Source organism: Furipterus horrens, unplaced genomic scaffold (genome assembly GCF_987537825.1).
Source record: "Furipterus horrens unplaced genomic scaffold, mFurHor1.1.pri manual_scaffold_10, whole genome shotgun sequence".
NCBI classification, from domain to species: Eukaryota; Metazoa; Chordata; class Mammalia; order Chiroptera; family Furipteridae; genus Furipterus; species Furipterus horrens.
Window position 1 is genome coordinate 82,832,172 of NW_028327180.1, and position 24,065 is coordinate 82,856,236.

The 24,065-nt window shown below is 51.9% G+C and overlaps 1 protein-coding gene across 1 annotated transcript in view; it reads left to right on the top strand.

Moving 5' to 3' along the window:
* The first annotated feature begins 11,843 nt into the window (after positions 1–11,843).
* TCOF1 (treacle ribosome biogenesis factor 1) overlaps positions 11,844–24,065 on the top strand; it is a 33,876-nt gene continuing 21,654 nt past the window's right edge. The window contains exons 1-8 of the mRNA XM_090288409.1: positions 11,844–12,010; positions 14,309–14,364; positions 17,087–17,235; positions 17,999–18,072; positions 19,061–19,202; positions 19,767–19,840; positions 21,680–21,910; positions 23,734–23,907. Of these exons, the coding sequence (XP_090144535.1) occupies positions 11,903–12,010; positions 14,309–14,364; positions 17,087–17,235; positions 17,999–18,072; positions 19,061–19,202; positions 19,767–19,840; positions 21,680–21,910; positions 23,734–23,907 (1,008 nt within the window). The 5' untranslated portion in view covers positions 11,844–11,902. The remainder of the gene's footprint in view (positions 12,011–14,308; positions 14,365–17,086; positions 17,236–17,998; positions 18,073–19,060; positions 19,203–19,766; positions 19,841–21,679; positions 21,911–23,733; positions 23,908–24,065) is intronic.

A 24,065-nucleotide genomic window follows, 5' to 3' on the forward strand; every position in this document is an offset into this window, starting at 1 on the left:
TTCCAGTGCCATTGTGATTGTAAATACACACACCAACATGGGTGGGTTCATGTGGCCACCCGGTGTTCTCGGGTAGACATCCAGATGATCCAAAAACATACTTTTACATTGTTTTAGATGATCACTGAAGTAAACATAAAAGAGTTAAAGTCTTAGAGAACTTATGGAACAACACCCCTCTCCCCATCTGAGATTCTGTCAGGCTGCCTCCACATTGCCTGAAAACCCCTCCCAGTTCTACATTCTTTGAGTTTCCCTGGTAACCATCTGCTGGTAGAAATGACAATTAAGCTGTTCAGCTGCCTGGTTCACTTAGTTCCCCGATATGGCTCGGGGCCAGGGTCAAGAAGGCCTGAATGTACCCACCTGCAGCGACATGCTGAAGCAAGAGGGAGCCTCTCAATGTCAGGAATGAATCTCAAAATAGAGTGGAAAATGCCTAAACCTGGATGAACATCACTCATTCACCCACCACCCTGGATCCACTAATCTGTCCATCTGCCAACATTCACTTCTGCCTGTTCTATCCCAGGTCCTAAATTTGGGAGAGAGAAGATAGGGTTAAAAAAATAATAAGCAAGGTTTACCATAGTTGGCCTAATGTGCTACTCTCACTGTTATATAAATACATATATGTATTTACTCTCTGACAACATTGCTTCCTCCTGGGAAGGTGGGGGGCTCACTTTTCTCTGCAACCTCTTTGTATCTTTATGATTTGCATCATGAATATCTATCTCCTACTTCAGAAATAAGGTTTAATTGTAAACAATGCTCCTGACTGCCATCCAGTGCTCTGGTCACTCCAGCAGCCTGACCCCTCTGTGGTGGCGCTGGTGCAGTGATTTGGGGTCAGTAAATGGGGTGAATAAGGAGGCATCTTCTGGCTCTATTGACCAAGGGTTCTGTGGCCTTGTCCAAAAGGCTGCTGACCCCAGAGGATTCTACTCACGTAACCCCCAGCTTGATCCGGCCTTAATAGGGTGCTGTGCCCAGGAAGAATTACTCGAGGGTAATAAGGGTAACCAACCCCCTGCTGTGGCCTCAAGAGACCTGTTTGTGTGGGTTGGCATGTGGTCACATATGAGTAAAAGTGACCAGGCACGTGTGCCCTTTCCTTTCCCCAGACAAATATTATCGTTGGAGCTATCAGATGCTCTACCAAGCCTGCTGCCACCAGTGAATGGGCAGCTTTCAGTGGCTGTGGTGATCAGGAGGGCCACTCCACACATGTCCCTGCCTCTGGAGTCCCAGACATGGGCTCAGGACACAGGGCCATGGTGGAAGGGAGGGGGTCATAGACTGAGGTTCACTTGTCCCAGTTCCTCCAGAGGCCCAGCCCCACTCAGAGATGTAGTTAGATCTGCAAAGACTGTGTTGATCCCTTTGGGCCAGGCGAGACTGGGACATCTCAGGTGACAGCTTCTCTGGAGACTTTTCTCAATGAGCCTTCCCTCCCCTTGGGATCTCGGCACTTCTGCTGTTGCTGTCCCCCTTCCAGCATCCCTGAGAGCTAGAGACTGTCCTTACCTCTATTTTAAAAGTGATGAAGCTGGAGCCCAGAGAGAAATAACTTACTGTCAAGTTCACCTAGCCTGTCGATCCCTCACCCTGGACTCGAGCTGGCTGGGACCGAGAGCCCCTTCTCTCGCTCTGCCACAGGCCTCCTGAGAAATGTCCTAAGTCCGCAGAATGGCCTCACCTTACTACAGACCTGACCACAGAGGAAGAGACTGACGCCCTTGGTTATACCAAAATGTAAAGCCCCTGTGCCTAAAGACTCCATGAATAAAGCGAAAAGTCAGGCCACCAGTTGGCAGGAGATCGTAGCAACAGCCCCAGGATGAGAGTTCCCACAAATCAATAAGAACCATGCAAGAAGCCTCAAGGAATCGCGGCTGGCGATACAAAAACAGTTTCAGCCCCGCTGATCAGAGACACACAAATTACAAACATGAAAAAGAGACATTCGATGGCCCCCATCAGAGTGGCATCAGTTCTAAAGTCTGACAATTGCCAGCGGGCATCAGGATGTGCAGCTATAGAAACTGGCCAGACCTTCAGATGCAGTCGGGCAGTGGCGGGTGCCCCAGCAACCCTCCCTGGGCGTGCACAGTGACCCATGCAAGGATGTTCACGGCACCGTCGTTTGCATGGTGGAGAACCGGAAATGAGTCAAATGCCCGTCCAGAGGAACACGGATTAATAAATTGTCGTCGTCGTCGGCAGCCGTCCGTCTCGAGAGACGATGGTGTAGCTTCTTAAGAGTCTATCTGCACCGCCGAGAATGGCTGTGCAGTCCGACTCGGGAGTGACACGGTATCTGTCTCCTCCCGTGTTGAATCGACATCTTGCGATGATGCTGGAGTGTCCTCTCCAGTGAAGCTGAAGCTACAGAGCCTGGGCAGGGTGATATGGAGGGTCTGCTGTTGCCCATGCAGCAGACCCCCCCTCTCTTCGCAGCTGAAGGGTCCAAGGGAAAGACGGAGTCAATACAGCTTGGCTTCAGGTGCGCCGCAGGAGTTGCCGGTGTTGACTACAACGTCAAACCGCCTTAGGGACTCTGGCTCCGGATTTTCTGTCGGGGTTTACTCCCTTAGCCTTTCCCCTGAAGAGGTATGCCGCAAGGCAGCGGAGGTTTTGTAAATTGTGGTGCATACCGAATGACTGAGTAGGATAGTGGCAACATATATGCAGAGCTCTGCTCATCAGTATGGATACATTTCAAACAAAATGTTGAACAAAAACAAGCAAGTTGCTTGTATAGGAGGCTATTACAGTATTATGTCATTTACAAAAACCTTTGAAATCTGCAAAGCAATGCTTTATATGTTGTACAAATGTATGCCTATGGAGCATAAATATGGAAATACATATAGGAATGAATCACGCCAACCTCAGGAAATGGAGGGGTGACTCTCTTGGGCGGGAGGGAAGGGAGTGGGCCAAGAAGCATCTTTGTATTTGTGATGACTTATTTCACAACCCAGGTGCTGGCAACATGGGGGCTGTGTGTATTTGTCCCCATGTTTTTATGTTAAATATTTCATCATTTAAAAAAAGCAGGAAGCTGGACGACTGCTCCAAAGCCCATTTGTCTCCCAGGTCACTCACTGATCACTGTCAGAAAATGCCATCTGGAGTTTTCCTCCTAGTTCTTGCTCTTGATTCTGTTCCTTAAGGATCCCGCTTGAAATCCCAGCTGCTGGTGGCCTACATTGGAATTGGCTCCTGCCCTCACAGGCTAATATGCAGGCTGGCTCTGCGGGGAGAAGGCTGCATCTCCCAGCCGCCCCTCCATCGCCACCTACCTCCACCTGTCCCCACTTCTTCGGCCTTCTCAGCAGATGGCTGGCCGCTCCCACAGCAGGTGCTCTTGTGTTGGAAGTCCTTGAAAAGCCCAGAGCCAAAGGAGGCTGGAAGAAACCCCACCCATTTATCAGTGGCATTCTCTGCTAACCATAAACTAGGCTCCACAAGGGATGCAGTGGGGAGAAGTGAGACATCTATTGATTTGCTGGCTGACTTTTGGTAAATGACACAACCTCTCTGAGCCTTGGTGTCTCCACAGGTACACTGAGAGGCTATATGGTCAAATGTGGTAGTTGCAAACGAAGAAGCATCAGAATCAATGGGGGAGTTTTAAAAGCCTAAATGCAAGGCCCTTTAATGGAATTGCCTGAGGTGGGCCCTGGAATTGTATTCCTATGGAATTGCTAGGCGCTGCCAATGCATGACCGAGTTTGGGAACCATGAGACGGTCATTCCAGGTTGGACATTCACATATGTGAGAAAAGCATCTTATTTTCTCTCCCCAGCCCCAGTGCCTTCCCGCATCCTTGTTAATCATCACCCTGGATAGTTTATGCCAAGCAGGGTGCTGGGTGAGAATGAGGGAGCAGATGAGCTTCCAGAATGCGGCCCCTCTCAGCCTCCCACTCCTTAGTAACAGCAGAGAAACTGAGAAAGAAGGGGTGAGGGGGCAAACACTCACCCTTCCACAGGTGGAGGAGGGTCAGGCGGTAGGGACAGACCCCTCTGTTGAGTTTCTGCCCCTCTGCCCCAAGGCCCAGTGGCTCTTCCTCCCTGCCTCCATCCCTAGCAAGGGCAGGAGTCCCTGCAAATCACAGAATTCTAGAACATCAAAGGCAAACCAATGTTTTCTCAATTGCAGCCATTCATCACTACCTTACCACTTGTGCTATTATTTAATTGGCACTTTCATTTATATTGACTCACTGTCTTTTTACTTGAATGCCTGCTTCAGCCCCATTCTAAGCCATAATATTTGTGAAATAACAGGTTTCATGTCCTAGTTATTTTTTTGTTAATACGCATAAAAATAAACACACAGCGATTTCCATTTTCCAGGGTCCATCTATTTCTCTCCTGATGTTACTTCATGCGTCACCACCCTTCCAGAACACGGAGCTGGGCCAATCCCCCCCCCCGCCCCCCCCCCCCGGTTTCACAGTGATGCGAAAGAGGCACAGGGAGGTGGGTCTTGCCAAAATCACGCCACTCTGGTGGCACCCCGGGTTTCCACAGGTCCCCACTGAACACTAAGGGGAGCGCACCTAAGGGCCTGTGATGGGCCCCTGGCACCCTGGTGACCTTGACCTTTTGGGATACCTTTCTTTGGTTTTGCACTGCCCCCTCCTGGCAGGTCATTCTGCAATATTCTTCTTCCTTGAAAGAGTAGCCAGAAGAAGGGTCTCGCTGTGGAATGGAGATGATCCTGCCAGAGGGGAGAAGCTGGGGCAGTCAGGGAAGGCATCATTGTAGAGGTGGCATTTTCACTTGGCTTTGAAGGATGAACAGACTTGAATGGGTTGGAATGCCTATTAAGAAGCTGTGACTTGCCCTGGCCTCTGTGGCTCAGTTGGTTGGAGCATCATTCCATAACCAAAAGGTTGAGGGTTTGATTCCCGATCAGGGCACATACCTAGGTTGTGGTCTGATCCCCAATCTGGGTGCCTACAGGAAGCAACCAGTTGGTACTTCTCTCTCTCATTGATGTTCCTCTCTCTCCCTTCCTCTCCCATCCCCTCTCTGTAAAAGCAATGAAAAAGGATCCTCTGGTGAGATTTTTTTTTTTTTTTTAATGATACAGAAAAAAGAAGAAGCCATGACTTGATCCCGTGGTCAGTGTTTCCCCCAAGGGAAGTGATGCAATGCCAAGTACAGTGTGGAGAACACACAGGGAAGAAGAGAACGGAGGCAGAGGTGATGTGGAGTGGGGAGCAATGTGGCAACAGTCCAGGTAAAGAAGGACAGGGTCTCTTCACCTCACCAAATCCATTCCTACCTCTGGGCCTGCTTCCTTGTCAGTCAGAGCAGGGAGTGGGGCTCGATGCTCTCCAAGGACCTTTCCAGCTCTGAGAAATAAAACCACATAAATAAGAAATGATGCTGAAGGGACTATGAATTGCTACAACCCTTTTGGTAGTTAAGCTGGCTTTTAGCTAATAAAATAAACCTGGGCATCCCCTCTGGCCCACTTTTGATCCATCCTACCATCATTAAAGCTCGGGGCTGTAAAGATGTATTTACTAGGGTGTTTAGAGCAGTACCACCGTATGAGCCATAAAACTAGAAGTGAATAATCTATGTCACGCTGTCTCCACCTCTGTCTGTCAGTCGTCTTGCCTGGGGACTGAGCACTCCGGTAGCTGGAACATGTCACTCACTGACTGTGCAGCATAGGCCTTGATCTCTCTGAGCCTCAGTCTCCTCATCTATAAACAGGGTTGGACCCAGTTACATGCCTTATGGGGTGCTCTGAGGGTTAACTGGTTTGTGCTTGTGTGCTTCAGAGCACAGCACTGGCTCAGGGTACCTGCTCTACAGGCTGTTGCTGCTACTCAACAGGCTACAGAAGATCCAAATATTTGGAGAAACGGCTCTGATATGTTGTTAAGTGAAAAAAGCAAGTCACAGAGTTGTGTGTTTAGCATGATCCTCTTTTGTAAAAAAAGAGACATGAAAAAGACAAGGAGGATTCAAAAGGAGGCCTGTGTTTGTCCCTGCAGAGGAAGGAGGTGAAGGACTCTGACACCAGCTCCCCCACCCCAAGACTGGTTGCGAGAGGAGGGCCTGGAATGTGGGTAGTGGGCTGGAAATGGATGAGAGGGAGGGAAGATTGACTTCATCTCTGTACATCTATGAATTGTTTGACTTGTTACTTCAGGAATAGCTTTTCAGCATTTTCTAAACCTTCAACATCTCCAATAAGATAAAGAGAGAGAGAGAGAGAGAGAGAGAGAGAGAGAGAGAGAGAGAGAGAGAGAGAAATTGTCATCCCATGAGAGGAAAGGAGGTTGTGAGAAATGTACTGGTCCAAGTGACTTAGTCCAGGGAGAACCCATTGCTACAGTGAATGAAGGGACTATCTCTGCGTCCTGGGGTCAAGGGCAGCCATCCCAGGTAAGCCCCTCTCTTGAGAGTTTCAATATTGAAAGGGCCTTTTCCAACCTCTCCAATGAAAAGAAATGTTGAGGATTAGAGAGGGCAAGAGAGTGTCCAAGGCCACACAGCAGAGCCAGGCCAAAAGGGTCCTTTCCTCACTCCTGACCTAGTAGCTCCTCCCTGTATACTACCTCCCACCGCCGTGTGGGAGCCACTCCTGCTAAGAAGAGAAGGGTATAATGCCTCACCTGCTTAGCTTCCTTCTCTTCTGCTGACAGTCCTTCCTTTGCTCACTTTCTCAGTGCCCTGCTCAGGGATTCAAGATGACTAAGGCATGCTGCCTACCCGAGAGGCGCTCACAGTCGAGTGGTTTGGAAGCTTCTGGTTTTTACTGCTAACGAAGACATCTTTTTCTAACCGGTAGGAAAAATGCTCTGAGGCTAATTTTTTTTTTTTTTTTTAATGCACTGTTTTGTTTGCCACTGTCTTAATTGTTGCCATGTTATATTTTATCAGTTTAATGCTTTAATTTCATGCTTGGGGCCTGAAGCAATTCAGGGAAGCATATGATTTGGAAAACCAAGGAAATAAAGAAATTTTATTAGGAACAAAACAAAAGCAACCTATTGCCAGACAGAAGGTATTAGACCATCCTAGATTGGTTTGGGTTTTTTTGTTTTGTTTTGTTTTGTTTTAATACCAGTTCTCCATTTCTTCCAAGGTCAGCCAAGGACTCAGCCCCCGGTTCTTTCTCCATTGCCTTCTAGAAACCTTCCACATTTCTGCTTCCAGGCCTACACTCGCAGTGTGCACCAGCTTGCTCTGCCCGCCTCTCTTTTGCAGGAGACAGGCTGCAACCACCCTTGCATTTGCAGGTATTTATTGATTGGGGTGCAGCCAACAGGACAAGCCCAAGACTGCTTCTGGAGAATTTACATTCTACTAAGTTATGCATTCTACTGGGGCGATCATGCCCCAAGGAGGTGAAACTTAGTTCCTTGAAGGGTAAAAAAATAATCTTTGCTCTTCCAGTGTTTTGTATGCTCATCACCCTGTCTGCTGTCTCAGTGAGTAGCCATCCATCTAGCCACCCAGTCAGTAACCTGGGCATCGTCATCAATTCAGGTTGCCAACCCTCTCTGAGCCCAGGCTCCTGATCACCAGCCCTGTGGAGGCCCAGTCCACAAAGGCTTCCTCTCTCTCCTTGAAAGTTGACCCTATCTGTCTTCACTTTTCCTCTGTGCCCAGATCCCAGGGCCCAGAGATTGAGCATCTTTTTTGCCAACACTTAGACCCCTGTGCTCTTTTCCCCCACCCATTTGGCAAAACCCTAGGCCTGGATAAATCCCACTAAGCACTTTCCCTCTGACTGTATCCAGGTAAGTGAGCTACGAAAGGGGAATCACTTGGCAGAACGGGATAGGACACACAGAAACTAATGGCCACTACCCTCAGCTGGGTTGACAACACTATCAGGCAATTGGGGATTCTGTGGGGCAAGTTTGCTCTTCAACTCTGAATGCTCATTGTCCTCCTTCCTTCAGGCTCCTCCCTACCTCTTTTTGCTCTCAGCAGAAGACCTTGCCTCCCACTTGGCAGAAAAAATAGCAGCTCAAGATGAAATCTCCCTCAACATCCCACTACAAACCTACATCAACATCTGCACCCATCCTGTCTTTGTTCCTTCTTTTGGTTCTGCAGAAGTCATTCCTCTTCCTCTTCCAGAGCAACCCCTCCACCTACACGCCTGATCCCAACCCCTCACACGTGCTCGGGAACATCGCTGATTACCTACACGCCACCCCACCCCCCATTAACCTCTTCCCCTGTGATCTCCCATCAGCCTTTAAACAAACTCAGGTCTCTCTCACCTCCTAACCCACCTCCCTCAGCACACATGGACCCTGTCACAGCTGTCTCCTCCCCTTCACACAAAAACCGAAAGACCCACAGCCTTCCTCAGCCCTCCTTCACTCATTGACCACTGCCAGCTGACCTTCTCCATCATTCCACAGAAGTACTGTGCCCTAAAGCCACCAACAATCCCCATGCCTGTCATTAAACCAAAGCCAATGGTTCCATTCTCACCCTGTCCCACCTCTCAGGGCATTCCCCATGGACTCTCCCCACTTTCTGGAAACTCTCCCCTTGCCTTCCCTCCCTGTGGCCATTCCCCAGGGTTTTCTCCTTCCTCCCTGCCCGCTCTTTCTCTGCCTTTGCAGGCACACCCCTCTCTGTGCAGCCCTAAGCTGTGGGTGTGTCCTGGGCTCCATCCTGGGCCATCCTGCCCTCATCCCCCACCCCCCACCCCTGTCTCAGGTATCATCTCTCTATGGACAACTTTCCCATCTCCCTGTGGGTCCAAACCCAGGCTGGCTTCCAAGTGCCTACTCAGCATCTGCACGTGGTGCCTCCAAAGCATTTCAATCTCAACGTGTCTAAGTGGAACTTCCACTTTTCATGTTCCCCTCTCCACCCGACCCTCCTCGCTCATTTCCCCATTCTAGTCCTGTCCAGTTTTCCCTACCTCTGTGAAAGTCGCTGCCTGCCTGTTTGCACAGAGACCTCTGAGTCCATTCTAATACTCCTTGTCCCTTACCCTCCATGTCAACACACCTCTATGGTGATTTTACTTCCTGATAACTCTGGAAGCTTCCACGGCTCTCCAACACCACTGTCACCAGCACCACTCCCCTTATATTCTCCCTGGATGCCTGCCTGCACTTCTAACCCTAACTTGTCTTCCTGCATCTACACACACTACTCTACTCTCCCCTGGGCATTCACACAGGGCACATTAAAATTCAAATGTCATCCTGTCCCTCTCTGGCTATACTATCATTGACTTTCATCACTCTTAGGTTGAAAAGAAAGATCCTTAATGTGGAATCTACCCTCCGCCCACCGCCTATACTTTCCAATCCTTCCTCTCTCCCTCTGGGCCCTACTACAAAGGACTTTACCTGCCTCAGGCCCTTTGCGAAGGTTCCTCCCTCAGCCCAGGATTCTTCTTCCCCACCCTCCCCTCATAAACACCACTTCCTCAGAGAAACATTCCCTCCAACCCAAGAAAAGACAGATCCCTCCTTCCTGTTAAATGCTTTCACAATGACTAACACATATACATGCAGCACTATTGTTAGCAACTCTTCTTAGCTTTTCCACTTAGAGCTCATTTACTCTCCTGACACCCTTATGAGGTAGAAAATACAGTGATCTCTGTTTTACAGATGAAGAAACTGAGGCACAGAGAACTTATGTAACTGACCCAAGGACACACCATTAATAAGAAGCAAAGCCAGAATGTGAACCGAGGCAGTGTGACTCCAGGATAGAAAACACTAGCCTTTTCCTTCCTGCACTTACTCGCTGTAACAAGGTATTGGTGTGACTATTTGTTTAGTATGTGTCTTCCTCATTAGACAGTAAGCTCTGTTGGGGTAGAGACTGTTTCATTCCCAATGGTGGGTGCTCAATAAATATTTGCTAAGTAGCTGAATGTAGATTAGTCTCCTCCCTCGTCATTCACTGCACTCCCATCAGTCCCATAGTCCTGTCCCTGTTTCTTCCTGAAGCCTTGCTAACCCTAGGAGGCTCAGGTATGTGCTTATCTATGTCTTGGTATCTGATGGAAAAGGTTAAGTGTCTGTACACATTCCAAGTTTTCTAGAGCAAAGGCTAGGTGGTTCGTGCTGTCTTCAGAGTCTCAGCAGGTCCATGAAGTCATACAACAGCTCATTCAAGTGGTCCCCAGCCTAGCTCACCCTGTCCCTGCCAACCTCCTCTCAACACCTACAGCAGCCTCTGGGTGTTTTCTCTGCAAATCCATCCTCCACACTTGGGTCAGAGCAATCTTTTAAAAACACAAACGCAGGGCACCCTCCTGTAAACCACCAGCCAGAGCCTACCTATTTCTTTTGAAGCAAAGTGCAAACTGCTGGTGGGTAAGAAGGTCCTGCAGGCACTGTTTACTTCTTCATCCTCGTGTGTCCTCACATGTCCTCTCTTCCTACCCCCACCTCCAAGCCTATAGCCCAGCAGCACAGACTAGGTTCTATGTTTGGGTTTACCAACCTATACCAGCCTTTAGCATCTCCCGTCTATACTCAGGCAGTGCCCTCTGCCTGGGATGCCAGTCCTTTCCTCTGCACCTAGAAATTCCTACTCCATCAGTAAGCTTCAGTTTAGATGTCTCTTTGGGTACCCCCTCATCTCTGCTCCCTGTGGCTCTGCCTGTCCCAATAATGCACATAAGGCATTGGATCACAGTTGCTTAGTTACGGTGTCTCTCTCCCTGTGAGTTTTGAGGGCAGCTGCCATGCCTTCTTATCTGTCTTTTCATCCCCCCATCCTACTAGCCCATGGTAGCTCAGAGTACAGTGTTCAGTAATGATTTGTTCAATGAATGAATGATGATGGCAAATAGTTTATCAACATAAGAGATGTCCAAACCTGTAAGAAATTTTATGAGTTTATTTGAGCCAAAGTGACAATTGCCAGGAAGCAAAAGCTCAATGGATTGAGAAAATGCTCCAGTGAATGGCAGTTTTGCACCTTATTTTATACATCACAATCAGAGGAGGAGGTATAAGGGGTTACATGAAATCCGTTGGTGGTAGATTTAGGAGGCGGGAGAAAGCAAAGCAGGGGAAATCTCTGGGACTGGATAAAAAGTAAAAAGAATAGACACATTCTTCTTTTACGTTGGTGGGTACAGGATAGCTAACAGTTAACAATTAACATGATAATAGCAACGAGGAGTTCTGAGGTGTCCTGCTCTGGTGCCGTGATTGTGCCCTGACAGGTCTGGAAAGAAGGAATTTACCCTGACATTCCAAAGGAATGTTATCTCAGATGCAACTATAAGGTAAAGGTTGACCCTTGTCAAGGAAGATGCAGGCCTAAGACATGACTACCCGCCATGACTCGCTTTTAGTTAAGGAGTTTTAATTTCAGACCAGCCTATGTGGTTACTTTAGGTCTCTGAGTTTGTAAGGCCACCACGCAGGGCTCCCCGAGCTTGTCAGGTTTAGTATTGGCCCCTTCTTCGTCCACCAGTTTCTAGCTCATGGGTCCTAAAAAGTGTGTAATGAACAACTGAGTTCCTAACTGGGAGTTGGGGTCTAGAAAGAGATGCAGATTGGGATGTTCAGAGATGAATAACACCAGATGGCTGGAAGGCCGGCAGAGAGCTAAGGCGGGAGACAAACTCCTTCAAAGGGCAAGGCTGAAGGATTTAAAGAGGGGTTCAGGTCCAAGCCCCCACCTCGCCGACTGGAGGTCTCCTCGCCCTCTGAGCCTCCGCCCCTTTCACCCGCTGGGGCCCGGCCGGCCACTCCAAGAGATAAGACTACATTTCCCGGCGTGCCGCGGGGCCGGCCGAGCAAACGAGGAGCCGGAAGTGGGATGCGTGAGGTCTAAGGGCACGAGGGAAGTGGCGGGCGGGGACTGACGGGGGCGTGCAGGTGAGCCGACCCAGCCCCAGGTCGCGGGCATGGCTGAAGCCAGGAAGCGGCGGGAGTTGCTTCCCCTGATCTATCAGCATCTGTGCCAGGCAGGCTATGTGCGCGCGGCGCGGGAAGTTAAGGAGCAGAGCGGCCAGGTAAGTGCATGCGGGCCATATGTGCGGGCCGCGTGCAAGATCTGAGGACCGTCAACCCGCGGCGCCCCTTTCCCCTGGTGGGCGCCCCGACCCGGGTCCCGTGGTGCTCGGGGACGCGACCAGGGCGGCCAAAGGAGCCCCAGCCTCTGCTCCCCGCTGCGGCTCCCAGGCTCTCTGGGCCTCAGTTTCCCCTTCGTAGGCAGTGCGCCGGCCGGGACGTGTGATCGACGCGCAGGATTCTTAATTCCCGCGTCCCATACCTACACCGCCTTTCTAGGAGCGGCGATTTCAAGTTTCCCAAGTGCCGGGCCACGTGGTTCGGCGCGGGCCGCTAGGATGAGAAGGCAGCTGCCAGTCTGAGGGGTGGATTGCCATCAGCCCCACGGGTAGCGGCTCCTCGAAGGAGAGCGCCAAGCGAAGGGGCCAATGGCCCCATAACTGGAGCTCAGGCCCTTCGTCGCCCTTCTGTACGGAGTCCCACAGCTTTGGGGTTCGAACTTGCGGTTTAGTCATTCCTTCATTCATTCTTTCACAACTGTTAATCTGGCGCGCGGGGTGCTGGTGACAAAATGATGAGCACTACATTAAGTGCCAAGAACGAAAGGCATAGATTACTAAGACAGGGATGGCGGGTTGCCCTGGTCAGGAGTATCCAGGACTGTTCTCCTGAGAAAGTGGATGTTCATTTGAGATTTAAGAGAAGTGAGGTGGGTATTCCAGACAGAGATGCAAATGCCCGGCGGTGGGCGGGAACTTGTTGCTGACTGTTGGACTTGAGAAAGTCCAATGTGGCTGAAATGTGGAGTACAGAGGGTGAAAGAGGTCCCTTGGGGGGAGGGTGCATATTGGAACCCTATTGTACGCAGCTTGGTCTTAATCTGAAGAGCAGTGCTAAGCCTCTGGAGAGTTGTAAGCCGGTAAAACGATTAGTTGATATCCCTTTGACTACAGTGGAAGTTTTGGTCCTGACTCTTGTTGCTCTCAGGACCTTCTGGGGAGACTAAAGGGTGATGGGCCCTAAGACATTATATATGCTTTTTCCATCCCTCTCTAGACCTCAATTGCCACCCTTTTTACTCTATTAATAGCACTTAACAGTTAACGAGGGCAAAAGACAGTACCTGTCTTCATTGGGGCATTTACCTAAGTAAAAGTATCCTGCTCCTGGAGCATACGTTCTAGCAGGAACAGGCAGGTGACAAATATTTAAAAGGTTAGTGACATAGTGTGCTGGGTGATAGTAGATGCTGGCTGTAAAAATTATACAGGCAAGGGGGATAGGACTGTCCAGTTATAAACAGGGTGGTCAGGAAGCCCCACTGAGAAGGTGACATTTAGGCAGAGAAGGAAGGGAGCGGGTGAGGTGTGCAGTTAGCAGTAGAGAGCATTCTAGACAAAAAAAAGAGCAAGTCTTGATGGAGGTGGGGTGGCCTGACACATTTGGGGGACAGTGGAGTAGAGTGAAACTGACGCTTGATGCCTCAGCATTACTGGTTCACCGTGCTGGGCACGGACTAGGTGATTTCATCCAGGCCTGTCAGCAGCCTGCCAGGTGGGCACCGCTCTTATCCCCATGTCATAAAAAGCAACGTGAAGTTTGAAGAGGTGAAGACATTAGCCCAGCTATTTCGCAGAGGAGTTCTGCATGATTTCAGGCACACCCTCTTGGTCACTCGGCCCAGACCCCTGACACCCGCTGCCTTCGCTGCTCAACCTCCTTGGGGCACTCGACATCCCAGGTTCTTGATATTTGCAGAGACAGTGGGCCCTCAGGCCTTGGCTTCAATGGCCTGGATTTCCCCTGGTCCTTTCTGCTTCTGCCAAGGGACTGGCACCCTTCGGTTCCATTACTTTCCCAGTGGATAAGTGGGCCGCGATTGTGTCCCTGGATGCCTCGGGTGTTCGGTTGTGGTTCACACTGCCCTGGGGACATGGATCAGTCCGACCTTTAAGAACCTCTTAAAGGGTCACTTGTCTCATGGCCTCTTAAGCATAGAAAGTGCCAGGGAGGCTGGGGGCTGGATAAATGCCAGCCTGGAACATTTCAGCTCTGGTATCTCACAGGCACCTCTCCCCAACATGTCGTCTTAAAAGGTTTTAACTGGAAATATTTGCGCTGCTTGTCCCTAGAAGGTTTGGGTGGCACTGGCAAGGCCAAACAAACATATTACCCGGAGCAAACAGAACCCCCTTCTCAACCACCTGTCGGTGCAGGTCATGAGGTTGTAGAGTTGGGCCCGAGGGGACGCTTACTGTGCTAGGGGCGTTAATTGCTGTTCTCTCTTTATTTCTCTGCAGAAAAGTTTCCCGACTCAGCCTGTAACCCTTCTGGACATCTATACACACTGGCAACAGTAAGTCTGACGGTGCTGAAGGTGGGAAGTAGGGACATGCCAAGCCACCAGCTTGGAATAAGCTACGGTACAGTCTGGTCTAAGATGTTCTCACTGTAGACACCATTATCACCCCCAGGAAGTTAGGTCACATGTATGGGTGTCAGGTACCGTGAGAGGACATTGTGAGCTGTGATCATTATTAAATAACAGTAAGGACAGAAGCTTCTCAGTAGTTTGTTATTCATTCAGTCAACAAACATTAATTGAGCACTTGATGAATGCCAAACCCTGTTCTAAGTGTGGAGACGTCATGAAACAGATGTGCCTCCTTTTTTACTGGAGTTGACATTGGAGTCAGGGAAGTAGGCATGCATCAAAGAATGAAACAAATGAATGTTAAATTACAGTGGTAGTAAGGATTGTGAAAAAGGGGTACCTAGTGCCAAAACCACATAAACCTCATTTGGGTTTCTAGGGGAAGCTTCTCTGTGGTGACCTTTGATTTGAAAGCTGCAGGGAGTCGGGGAGTGAACTAGGCAATAAGCATGGAGAGGCAGGTGGAGTGTACCCAGCAGAGGGAAATGCTGATGCTGGGGCCTGTAGCCACGGACCCAGTGCAGAAGAGGCTGGGTAGTCGGCCGGGCTGAGGAGTTGTGTCTATCCCGAGCGCAGCAGGAGCCATGCAAGGGTAATACAGAACGGTGAGATCACTCTGCAGCCTGTCGAGACCAGGGGACACCATCATCCAGGCAGGAGCTGATGGGGCTTGAGACAGGAATAATAGGAGGGAGGAAGTGGATTCCAGGAATACCCAGGGCTGAAACCAGGATCTGCGGATGGGTTGGAGGGGCAGTCTAGTCAGATCCCAGGTATCTGGTTTGTGTATGGAGTTGGAAGGGAACCTGATTTGGAGGGGAAATTTTCAAGGACATGTTGAGTGTGAAATGCCTGTGAAATGTGTAAAACTTAAGTGCTTTTCAAGGATAGGGCAATAATCCAATGGTGTATCAATAGAGCGATGGTTTGAGAATGAACAAGGGGATAATGGTGTTCTTCGCATGCCCTGGCCTGGCCACAGCTAACCAGATGAGTGAAGGACCTGCAATCATGTCCTATAGAGAATACTGAACTGTCCAGGAAGGAAAAGAGGTGGCAAAAAGGCAGGTGAGGGACCACTCTCTGCATATCTCTGAGGATAAAGGGAGCGGCATGTTCTCTGGGGCCGGGGGGTGCTGAAATGGGATCTGTATGTACCTGCTTTAGGAATAGGTTTCAGCTTCTGAACACAAGCGCTTGGTCATCAGAGCTACCCCCAAATTAGGTAGGCTACAGTGGGAATGGTGAGCTCCCTGTTATCAAGAGGTATGTAAGCAAAGGCAGGAATGGTATGAAAGGGACCCCAGCTTCCAGTGGAGAGCTAAGGTCCTTAAAGGGCCACTTAGCCCTCAGTTCTTGGCTCTTCTCTGCTGCTAAAGCAAGCACAGGACACACCCCACACTTCCTCTCCCTCGCCCTCTTCAACTCGCCCAGGTGTCGTGGCTGTTATTCACGGCACTTCCTTCCCCAGGGCACCGCTTCAGTGAGCTGTGCCACAGGCTGTTCCCTGCCCTAGCCTCTGTAGATAGGGGCACTGAGTGAGGCAGGAACCTCCTACCCACCATAGGAAGCCTGGCTTGGTGCTTCCTGATGAATTCAAACCCAGCAACCATCTGTGTGGCCGTGGGCAAACGGTTTCCCTGAGTCTGTGTCTCCATCTGTAAACTGATAGTAAATAAAATGCTAAGCCTGACCATTAGAGGCATTCCCTACCCCCGTCCCCTCAATTTATATAGCACCTACTATGAGCCAGGTCTGTTCTTGATGTAACTGGAAACAAACCAGAGAACAACTTCTTCCCTGTAAACTTATATTCTATTGAGAAGAGTGAGGCAGAACAACAATATACGTCATAAATGAAACGTGTTTTAGCAGGAGGTTGTCAACAAGTGACCTTCCTGGGAACCAGGAACCTGAGAGCACATCCCGAACTATGACAGAGCGATGTCTGTCGCGCTGGAGGACATGGGCGCAGTGACTCCTCAGGGCAGCAGAGTCAGGTCAAAGAGGTGATACTTGAAAGTTCCAGGGACTCAGCCATCTGAGTGCTTATCCTGCCAATGCCCTGGGCAATCACTCGTTCATTTTGAGACACGTGCTGGGCACGAAGGATACATACTTCAGTGAGCTGGAGAAGGTTCCTTTCAGGCAGGAAGTAAGTGCAGTAACAGGAGAGAAAGTGCTCGGTAGAAAATGAAACAGGATGTCAGGGCAGAGAATAGCCCGGGGCTGATTAGGGAAGGCCTCTCTGAGGAGGCTGTGCTGGAGCCTGGCGGACTTGGAGGGCCTGGGCAGAGTCTTCCAGGAAGAGGATGCTGCAGGTGCCGAAAGTTCTGGGGGAGGGAGGAGCTGGATGGCTCTGAAGTGCCTGCAGGTGCCCGCACCTGTCACTCAACACCTGTTAGCTACTGTTATGTATTGACCATTCCTGATGATCTTAAAAGAGTACTAGATAATTATAAAAACACTATAAAATGAGTGAAAAAGCAGAATTTTATCTACACTACGTCTTCATCGCTATTTAAACTCTCTTTATGCGTACTTCCTTTAGAGTGGTGGGAGGATGTGGGAAGGTCTTTCTTTTCAAATCTCCTGGAGTTGTCCTTGTCACTGGGTGGTATAGCCAGTCACCCTTCTTCTGCAGAACCTCGGAGGTTGGCCGGAAGCGGAAGGCAGAGGAAGATGCAGCGCTGCAGGCCAAGAAGGCCCGTGTGTCAGACCCCATTAGCAGTTCCGAAAGCTCAGAGAGCTCAGAAGAGGAGGAGGAGGCAGAAGCTGAAAGCGCCAAAGCTGGTAAGAGCCCTGCATGCGGGCTGCGTTGATGGGGGGCACCATTGGTGCTTGTGGGGGCTTAGCCCAGGGCCCAGCACCTTTTGGGAACAGGCTGTTGTGTGCTGGATTGTTCTAGCAGGGGCCCACCTCCAGCTTCTTCTTCAGTGAGACCTGGGAAGACCAGGACCTTGGAGGCGGACGATCAGAAAGGCCTACCTGTCTGTTTCAGGATGATTTGAACCCTTCTGCTGTGCCAGACCTTGTGTCCCCAGTGCCTTGATAGCATGTGGCAGGACTATGAGCCAGTCCTTTTCCTCTGGGGGCCTCAGTGTCTCAGCAAGAGGGTGTTGGGACTCCACCAAGGATGGAGACAAGTAGCTTTCACTTTGTCTGTCTCTTGCTCCTGGTGGATGTGACTGATGTACCACAGAGCTTTTTCCTACAAGCCTGGGCTCAGACTCAGTTCTGTATCCAGCACCATGCAAGCACATTAGTTTATTTCTTTTTAGAGAGGGGAAGGGAGGGAGAAAGAGAAGGAGAGAAACATCAGCGTATGGTTGCCTCTCACACACCCTCAACTGGGGAGCTGGACTACAACCCAGGCATTTGGGGTTCTGACTGAGGACCGAACCAGTGACCCTTCAGTTCGCAGGCTGGTGCTCAATCCACTGAGCCGCACCAGCCAGGGCAACACCCAATTCTTAGGTGAGCTGAAACTTGTTTGCCATTTTTAGATGAGAAAAAGCTCCCCCTGGTTCACCCAGCAGGTATTTGTGTCTTGCAGCCCCAAGACTAGCACCCACCAACTCCGCAGTCATGGGAGCGGCATTGCCATCAAGCATGAAAGAAAAAGCCAAGGTGAGTGGGGCCACATTCCAAGGTGTTACTCGTATGAATTAAAGTGCCCTGGAGGGGACAATTTCCTGTGTCAGAGGAGGAGAGGGTTGTGGGTAATTACCCAACCTGGATTTAAATCTCAGCCCAAGTTACCAGCAGTGTGATGTGGGTGAGTCGCTTCACCAGTCTGGGCCTCAGTTTCCTTTTCTGTAAAAATAATTAGAAAATAATGGTAATAACCACAACAAACTGCAACTTAACACTTAGCAAGTAACAACTGTGTTCCCAGAACAGTGACCTAGTTCTCTCTATACCTCTCTGTGAGGGGAGGCACCATTTTTAGCACCACTTTATTTATGTTCTTATTTTTTAAGATTTTATTTATTGCCCTGACTGGTGTGGCTCAGTTGGTTGGAAAATCATCCTGTAACTGAAAGGTTATGGGTTCAGTTCCCTGTCCAGGCGCAGGAGTGTGCAGCCCCTCCCGCTAGTCCAGAAGTGTATGACCCCTGGTCTGGGTGTGCACGGAGGCAACCAATTGATGCTTCTCTCTCACATTGATGTTTCTCTTTCTCCCTTTCTCCCTCTCTCAAAGCAATGGGAAAAAATGCCCTCAGGTGAGGATTTTTTAAAAAAATTAAAGATTTTATTTATTTATTTTTAGAGAGGGGAAGGGAGGGAAAAAGAGAGGGAGAGAAACATTGACTAGTTGCCTCTTGCACACCCACAACTGGGACCTGGCCTGCAACCCAGGCATGTGCCCTGACTGGGAATCAAACCGGCCCCCTTTTGGATTGCGGGACGATGCCCAACCCACTGAGCCACACCGCCAGGGTTTTTTTTTAAGTCCCACTTTAAAGGTAAAGAAACAGAGACCGAGGTGGGGGGAAAGGGGAGGAGATTTGTCCAAAGTCAGATAGCTAGGAGTGGTAGAACTGGGTTCAGATGTGGTCCGTGTTCTTAGTTCACCAGACCATACCCAAGTGTGCCTGTCACTTGTTCTCTGTAGGCAAAGACCAAGACTATGAACTCCACACCACATCCTGCTTCCGGGAAGGCAGTGGCCCACCTGCTCTCCGGGAAGTCACCCAAAAAGTCAGCAGGGCCCTCGGCAAATACCATCCTGGCCTCAGAAACCACTGCCAAGACTGGTGAGCAGCACCCTGAGCGTGGGCTGGAAAACAGGCAGGCCTGGGTACTCCTTTGTCAAGCTCTGGGACAGTCAGAGGTTGTCTCCATGACAATGAGGGAGGGCCGCCCACTTCAGACCAATGAGGGAGAGTCAACCACAGGGATGCCTCAGCCTTTGCTGAGGGTGGTGAGCAGCCTGGGTGGTGGTGGAGCATTTTCTGATTCATTGCTCTCAGGTGGGTACCAGGCCCCCCTTGGAAGCTTAGGGACTAAACTCAGAGGCCTGGGTTTGCCTCTATTTCCTTTGTAAAAGTGCTTCGCCCTGCCTGCCTTAGTGTGATAGAAGAAGGAGGTTTTTCTAAGCTGGCGTACCTGTTAGGACCTACTATACCCTTACCGGGGCCTCAGAGGTGTGCAGAAACAGGGACGTGAGTGGGATGCACCTCAGCTATGGGGCTTCAAGAGACGATGGAGCTGAAGCGAAGCTTGAGCGCTCAGGCACCTGGCTCTGATTAGCTGGTGTGGCGGAGCGCAGGCGGGTCTGGGAAGGGTGGCCCTCAGTGCCCTCCCTGTTCATGCCGCAGGAATAGCAGCATCGGCCCAGGCTGACAGCTCCAGCGAGGACTCCTCCAGCTCCAGCGATGAGACAGACGTGGAGGTAATTGCAACCCATCCTCAGGAGCTGCCCTCTGCAAATGTCTCACCCTCCCTCCAGGACCCTGGCTTCATAGACTTTTGGGACCAGATCAGTTCAGCAAGTGCTTCAGGGTGACCGGGAGCTGGAAAGGCTGAGGCCGGGGGTGGGGGTCAGGGGGGAGCCAGGTGCTGCTCATTGCTCTCTGGGCCTGAGAAGGGTCTAAGGTTGTGGAAGAGAGATGCTATCCTGCCTGTGAGACGAGGGAAGGCTTCCTGGGAGAGGTGGTACTGAAGCAGAGCCTTGGGGCACAGGGGGCACCACCAGGGGAGGGATGTAGGGGAAGGGGTTTCCAGAAGGAAGAGCTGCATGAGCAAAGGCCCAGGGACAGGAGGGTGGCCATCCTGTGGTGGGATGAGGCTGCTGAGGGGCTTCTGAGCCCACTGGCTAATGGCAGGCCTAGGCACCTGGCCAGAGATGGGCAGGTCTTAGTCTGTGGCTTCATCTCTTCTCTGAACTGTGACCAGGGAGTCATTTCTTACCGTACATCCACCAAATGCCAGACCTAGGGTGCAATGGTGGGCAAGGTTGGCAGGATTCCTGCTGCCTGGGGAAGTGATGGACGGGGTCCCTCAGAAATTTCACTATAATGGTGATGGCTACTATGAAGGGAAAAGGTGGAGAGCCATGAGGGGTGGTGATAGGAACATGAGGGAACAGCGTGGGCAGAGATGGAGACAGACAGTTTGGCTCTTTTAAAGAACGCTGCTGTGCAGTTTTGTGAGTGAGGGGACAGTGATGTGAGATAGGTTGGGTAGTGGGCCAGACGCACTTCCTGACCTGCAGGACCACCAGAAGCAGTTGGGGTTTTATTCTTGGGGCTGGGAGAAGCCATTGCAGAGTTTCTGGCACAGAAGTAAGACGACCTGATTGATGTTGCAAAAAAGTTCACCTGTTGCGGCCTAGGCTAGAGGACAGAATGGAAGCAGTGTGACTGTAGAGGGGCTGTGAGGGACGTGCTGACAGCCGACACCGAGGCCTAGTGGGAACATGTTGGGGGAGGGGGACCAGCCAGACTCAGGGATGGATGGCTCTGTTGCCTGGGGTACTTCCTGCCCCTTCTCCTACCTCACCCAGCAACCTGTCGAGGTGGAGACCTCACCCCCATCTACCGCAGCCCTGGCTTTAGGCACTTCCCACTTCCATCCCTGCCTTTGGGCCCTAGAATGCAGCCATAAGGATGCTCTGGGAAACCAGCGGTTAACACATGGCCTCAGTGGGCCAGCGGCCAATGCAGGGCTCCAGCAGCAGCGAGGAAGAGTTCGGGGTGGAGGAGATGGCGGCCCAGAAACTCAGGGTCAAATGAGGTCTCACTGACGGCAGAGATGGAGGTGGGGTACTGCCTGCCTTGGACATATCAGACTTCTAGAAGTCTAAGAAAGCCCAGAGAAGGAAGGAATGTGCCCAGGGCACCTCAGCAAGCCTGTGGCAAGATTGGTGTTCAGATACTGGCCTCTGGCTCTTGAGACAGCCACCATGACCTGACACTGCAGTTGAAAAGGCAGGCGAGGACGGGCTTTCTGACAGAGAGGCTGCCCCTCTGTGCCCGACCTGGGGGCCAGGTGGTCGGAAATTCCACCCCCAAAGCCGCACAGACAGGGATTCCAGTCGTGGCTCCGCCCCTGCATGCTGGTCTTCACTGAGTTGGCCTCTCAGAGCCACTTGTCCTTTTGTGGAAAATGGGTGTGACAGGGATGTCTGTCTCGGGGAATCGTTTGGGAGGGCTTTATGAACGCGCACCATTGTATGCCTTCCTGGGGTGAGGGCTGTTACTCCTTCCCTAATTCTGTCCTCTTGTTCCAGGTGAAACCCTCAGTGAAACCACCACAGGTCAAAACCTCACCCGCCCCTGCCAAGGCGGCCCCAGGGAAAAGGGCAGCCCCCGCCCCTGGGAGGGCAGGGAATGTGACACCCCAAGTCAGAAAAGGGGCCCCGACCCCGGCCGGCAGGGCCGAGAAGCCCGAAGAGGACGTGGAGAGCAGCGAGGAGGACACTGAGAGTGAGGAGGAGGCCCCTGCGGGGACTGCCAGCCAGGTGAGGCTGGGGACGGCTGCCCCTTGGGCCCCTGGTCCCAGCAGCCTGTGGCTCTCCCCTGGCCCCCAGCTCTGTAAAAAGCACACCCTCTGCCAGAGAAGACCCCCTTGGAATTCGGGGAGAGGGAGATGGGGTATGAAACTTGAAGGGCCATGGCAGCTGGGCTTGCTTCAGCCACCTGTGGGAACTGCCCCTCTTGCCTAAGGAGCAGCCTTAGAGTGGCCGCTTCCCAGAGGGCGGTCCTGCACCCCACTCTGTCAGCAGCTCCCCTTTACCTCAGTTTCCCTGCTAGTCAACAGGCTGCTCTCTTCATCCCAGCTAGTCTGCTGGGAGGGGACTTGAGAAGTTTTCATTGCTCAGCCCTCTGGCTTCTCAGGCCAAATCATGGCTTGATAGCTAAGAGGAATTTGGTTACCTTCCATCTGCTGGGACCCCCCACTCCTGGGTGGGTGGTCAGAGGTGCAGCCCGTGAGGCTCTGGGTATGTCCCAAGGGAAATCGAGAGGGGCTGAGAAGCTGTTGGAATCAGAGGGAGAGGGGAAGGGGACAGGGTCAGCAGACGGTGGCGGTAAAAGGCCCTGGCAGCCCTGGGCCGCCCAGCAGAGGCCCAGGAGTGGAGTTACCCCCCGCCCCCCGCCGTCCCCTGCCCCGCTCCCTACCCCCAGGCCTGAGGCAGGATGGTCAGTGGGAGACATGCGAAAACGAGGACTGACTTTGCCAGATGTGAGTGTGTGGGGGGCGGGGGGGCAGGCATTTAAACTAACGTGCTCGGGAAGGCCTCAGAGGGGAGACCTGTGTAAAGGCTTGGAAGCTTGAAGGGGAAGAGGGAGAGGCCATGTGACACATGGGAGGTCACTCCAGGTGGGGAGTAGAGTACATGCCAGAGCCCTGAAGTGGGAGTAGGAGTGAGAACCAACAGATCAGAGCATGTAGACCCCATCGGCGGGGCCACTGCCCCTCACTCAGGTCAGCCTGTGCCCGCAGCTGTCCCATGTTGCCTGGCACCCGTTTTTCAGAAGGCACCAGAATGTGAACTTTTACCTACAGTCTGCTCTCTCCATATTGCTTCAGAACTTTGGCAAGGTGCAAACCGAACACACCCTGCCTGGAGTAGCCCACACCCTCTGCTCAGGAAAGTTTTTAGAAAGGAAGTGATCAGAGCTGCTGACTTTCTGGGGTGATCAGCTCAGGACCGAGCAGCTGTGACCTTTCTAAGAAAGACAGGGCTTGTAGCCATCCTGCCAAAACCCTGACGCCATGAGCAGAGCTGCAGACCAGCGAGGAGTCAGTCAGTGGGTCAGTGAGGAGGCGGCCCAGGCTCTGGGATCTTGCCCCAGGAGGCTGGGACAGGCTTCCCAGGCTCCTCCTGCTGTCCGCGTGTAGAAAGCCCAGGGAGGGCTCGCTCCGTCCCCTTTTCACGTTTGGACTGCCTCTCCACCACACCAGGGTCCCCCGATCCTCCCTCTCTTGAGTCCAGCCAGAGCGCACTGGGGCCGGCAGCACCGAGGGGCAGCGCAGCCGGGACAGGCTGTAGGCCCTGCGTGCAGGCCAGGCATGGGGTGGTGCGGGAGCACTAGGGACAACGGCCATAGGAAACTGGTGTCTGTCCGGGCCCAGAGGGTGAGGCACTGGTGGCCGGTGAAATGGGCAGGGGTGCGAAGGCCTCAGGGGTTAGAGTGGAGCTGATAGGCCAGTCAGAGCATCAGCCACGGAGGGCGGTGAGGGGAGAGGCAGGGGGTCCCCAGGGGCCTGGGCTTTATCCTGAAGGTGTTGCCAGAGGGTTTTCAGCGGGAGGGGAACAAATTGCCCTTTCTCTTTTGCTAGGTGAAGGCCTCAGAGAAAACCCCCCAGGCCAGAGCTGCCTCAGCCTCCACCAAGGAGTCCCCCAGGAAAGCGGCTGCCCCGGCCAAGGCGGGGGGGCCAGAGGACGACTCGGAGAGCAGCAGCGAGGAGTCGGACAGTGAGGAGGAGGCGCCAGCCGCCAAGACCCCACTGCAGGTGAGGCCGGGGCAGGAGAGCCCGCAGCCTGTGCCCGTGCCCAGGAGGCCTTCTGAGGACTTGGTCTCTCCCTGCAGAAGAGCCCCAGGCGTGCTCGGAGCCCTGCCCCAGCCTGTCTCAGGGCGATGCGTGGGCTGTCACCGCCCTGGGCGGTCTCC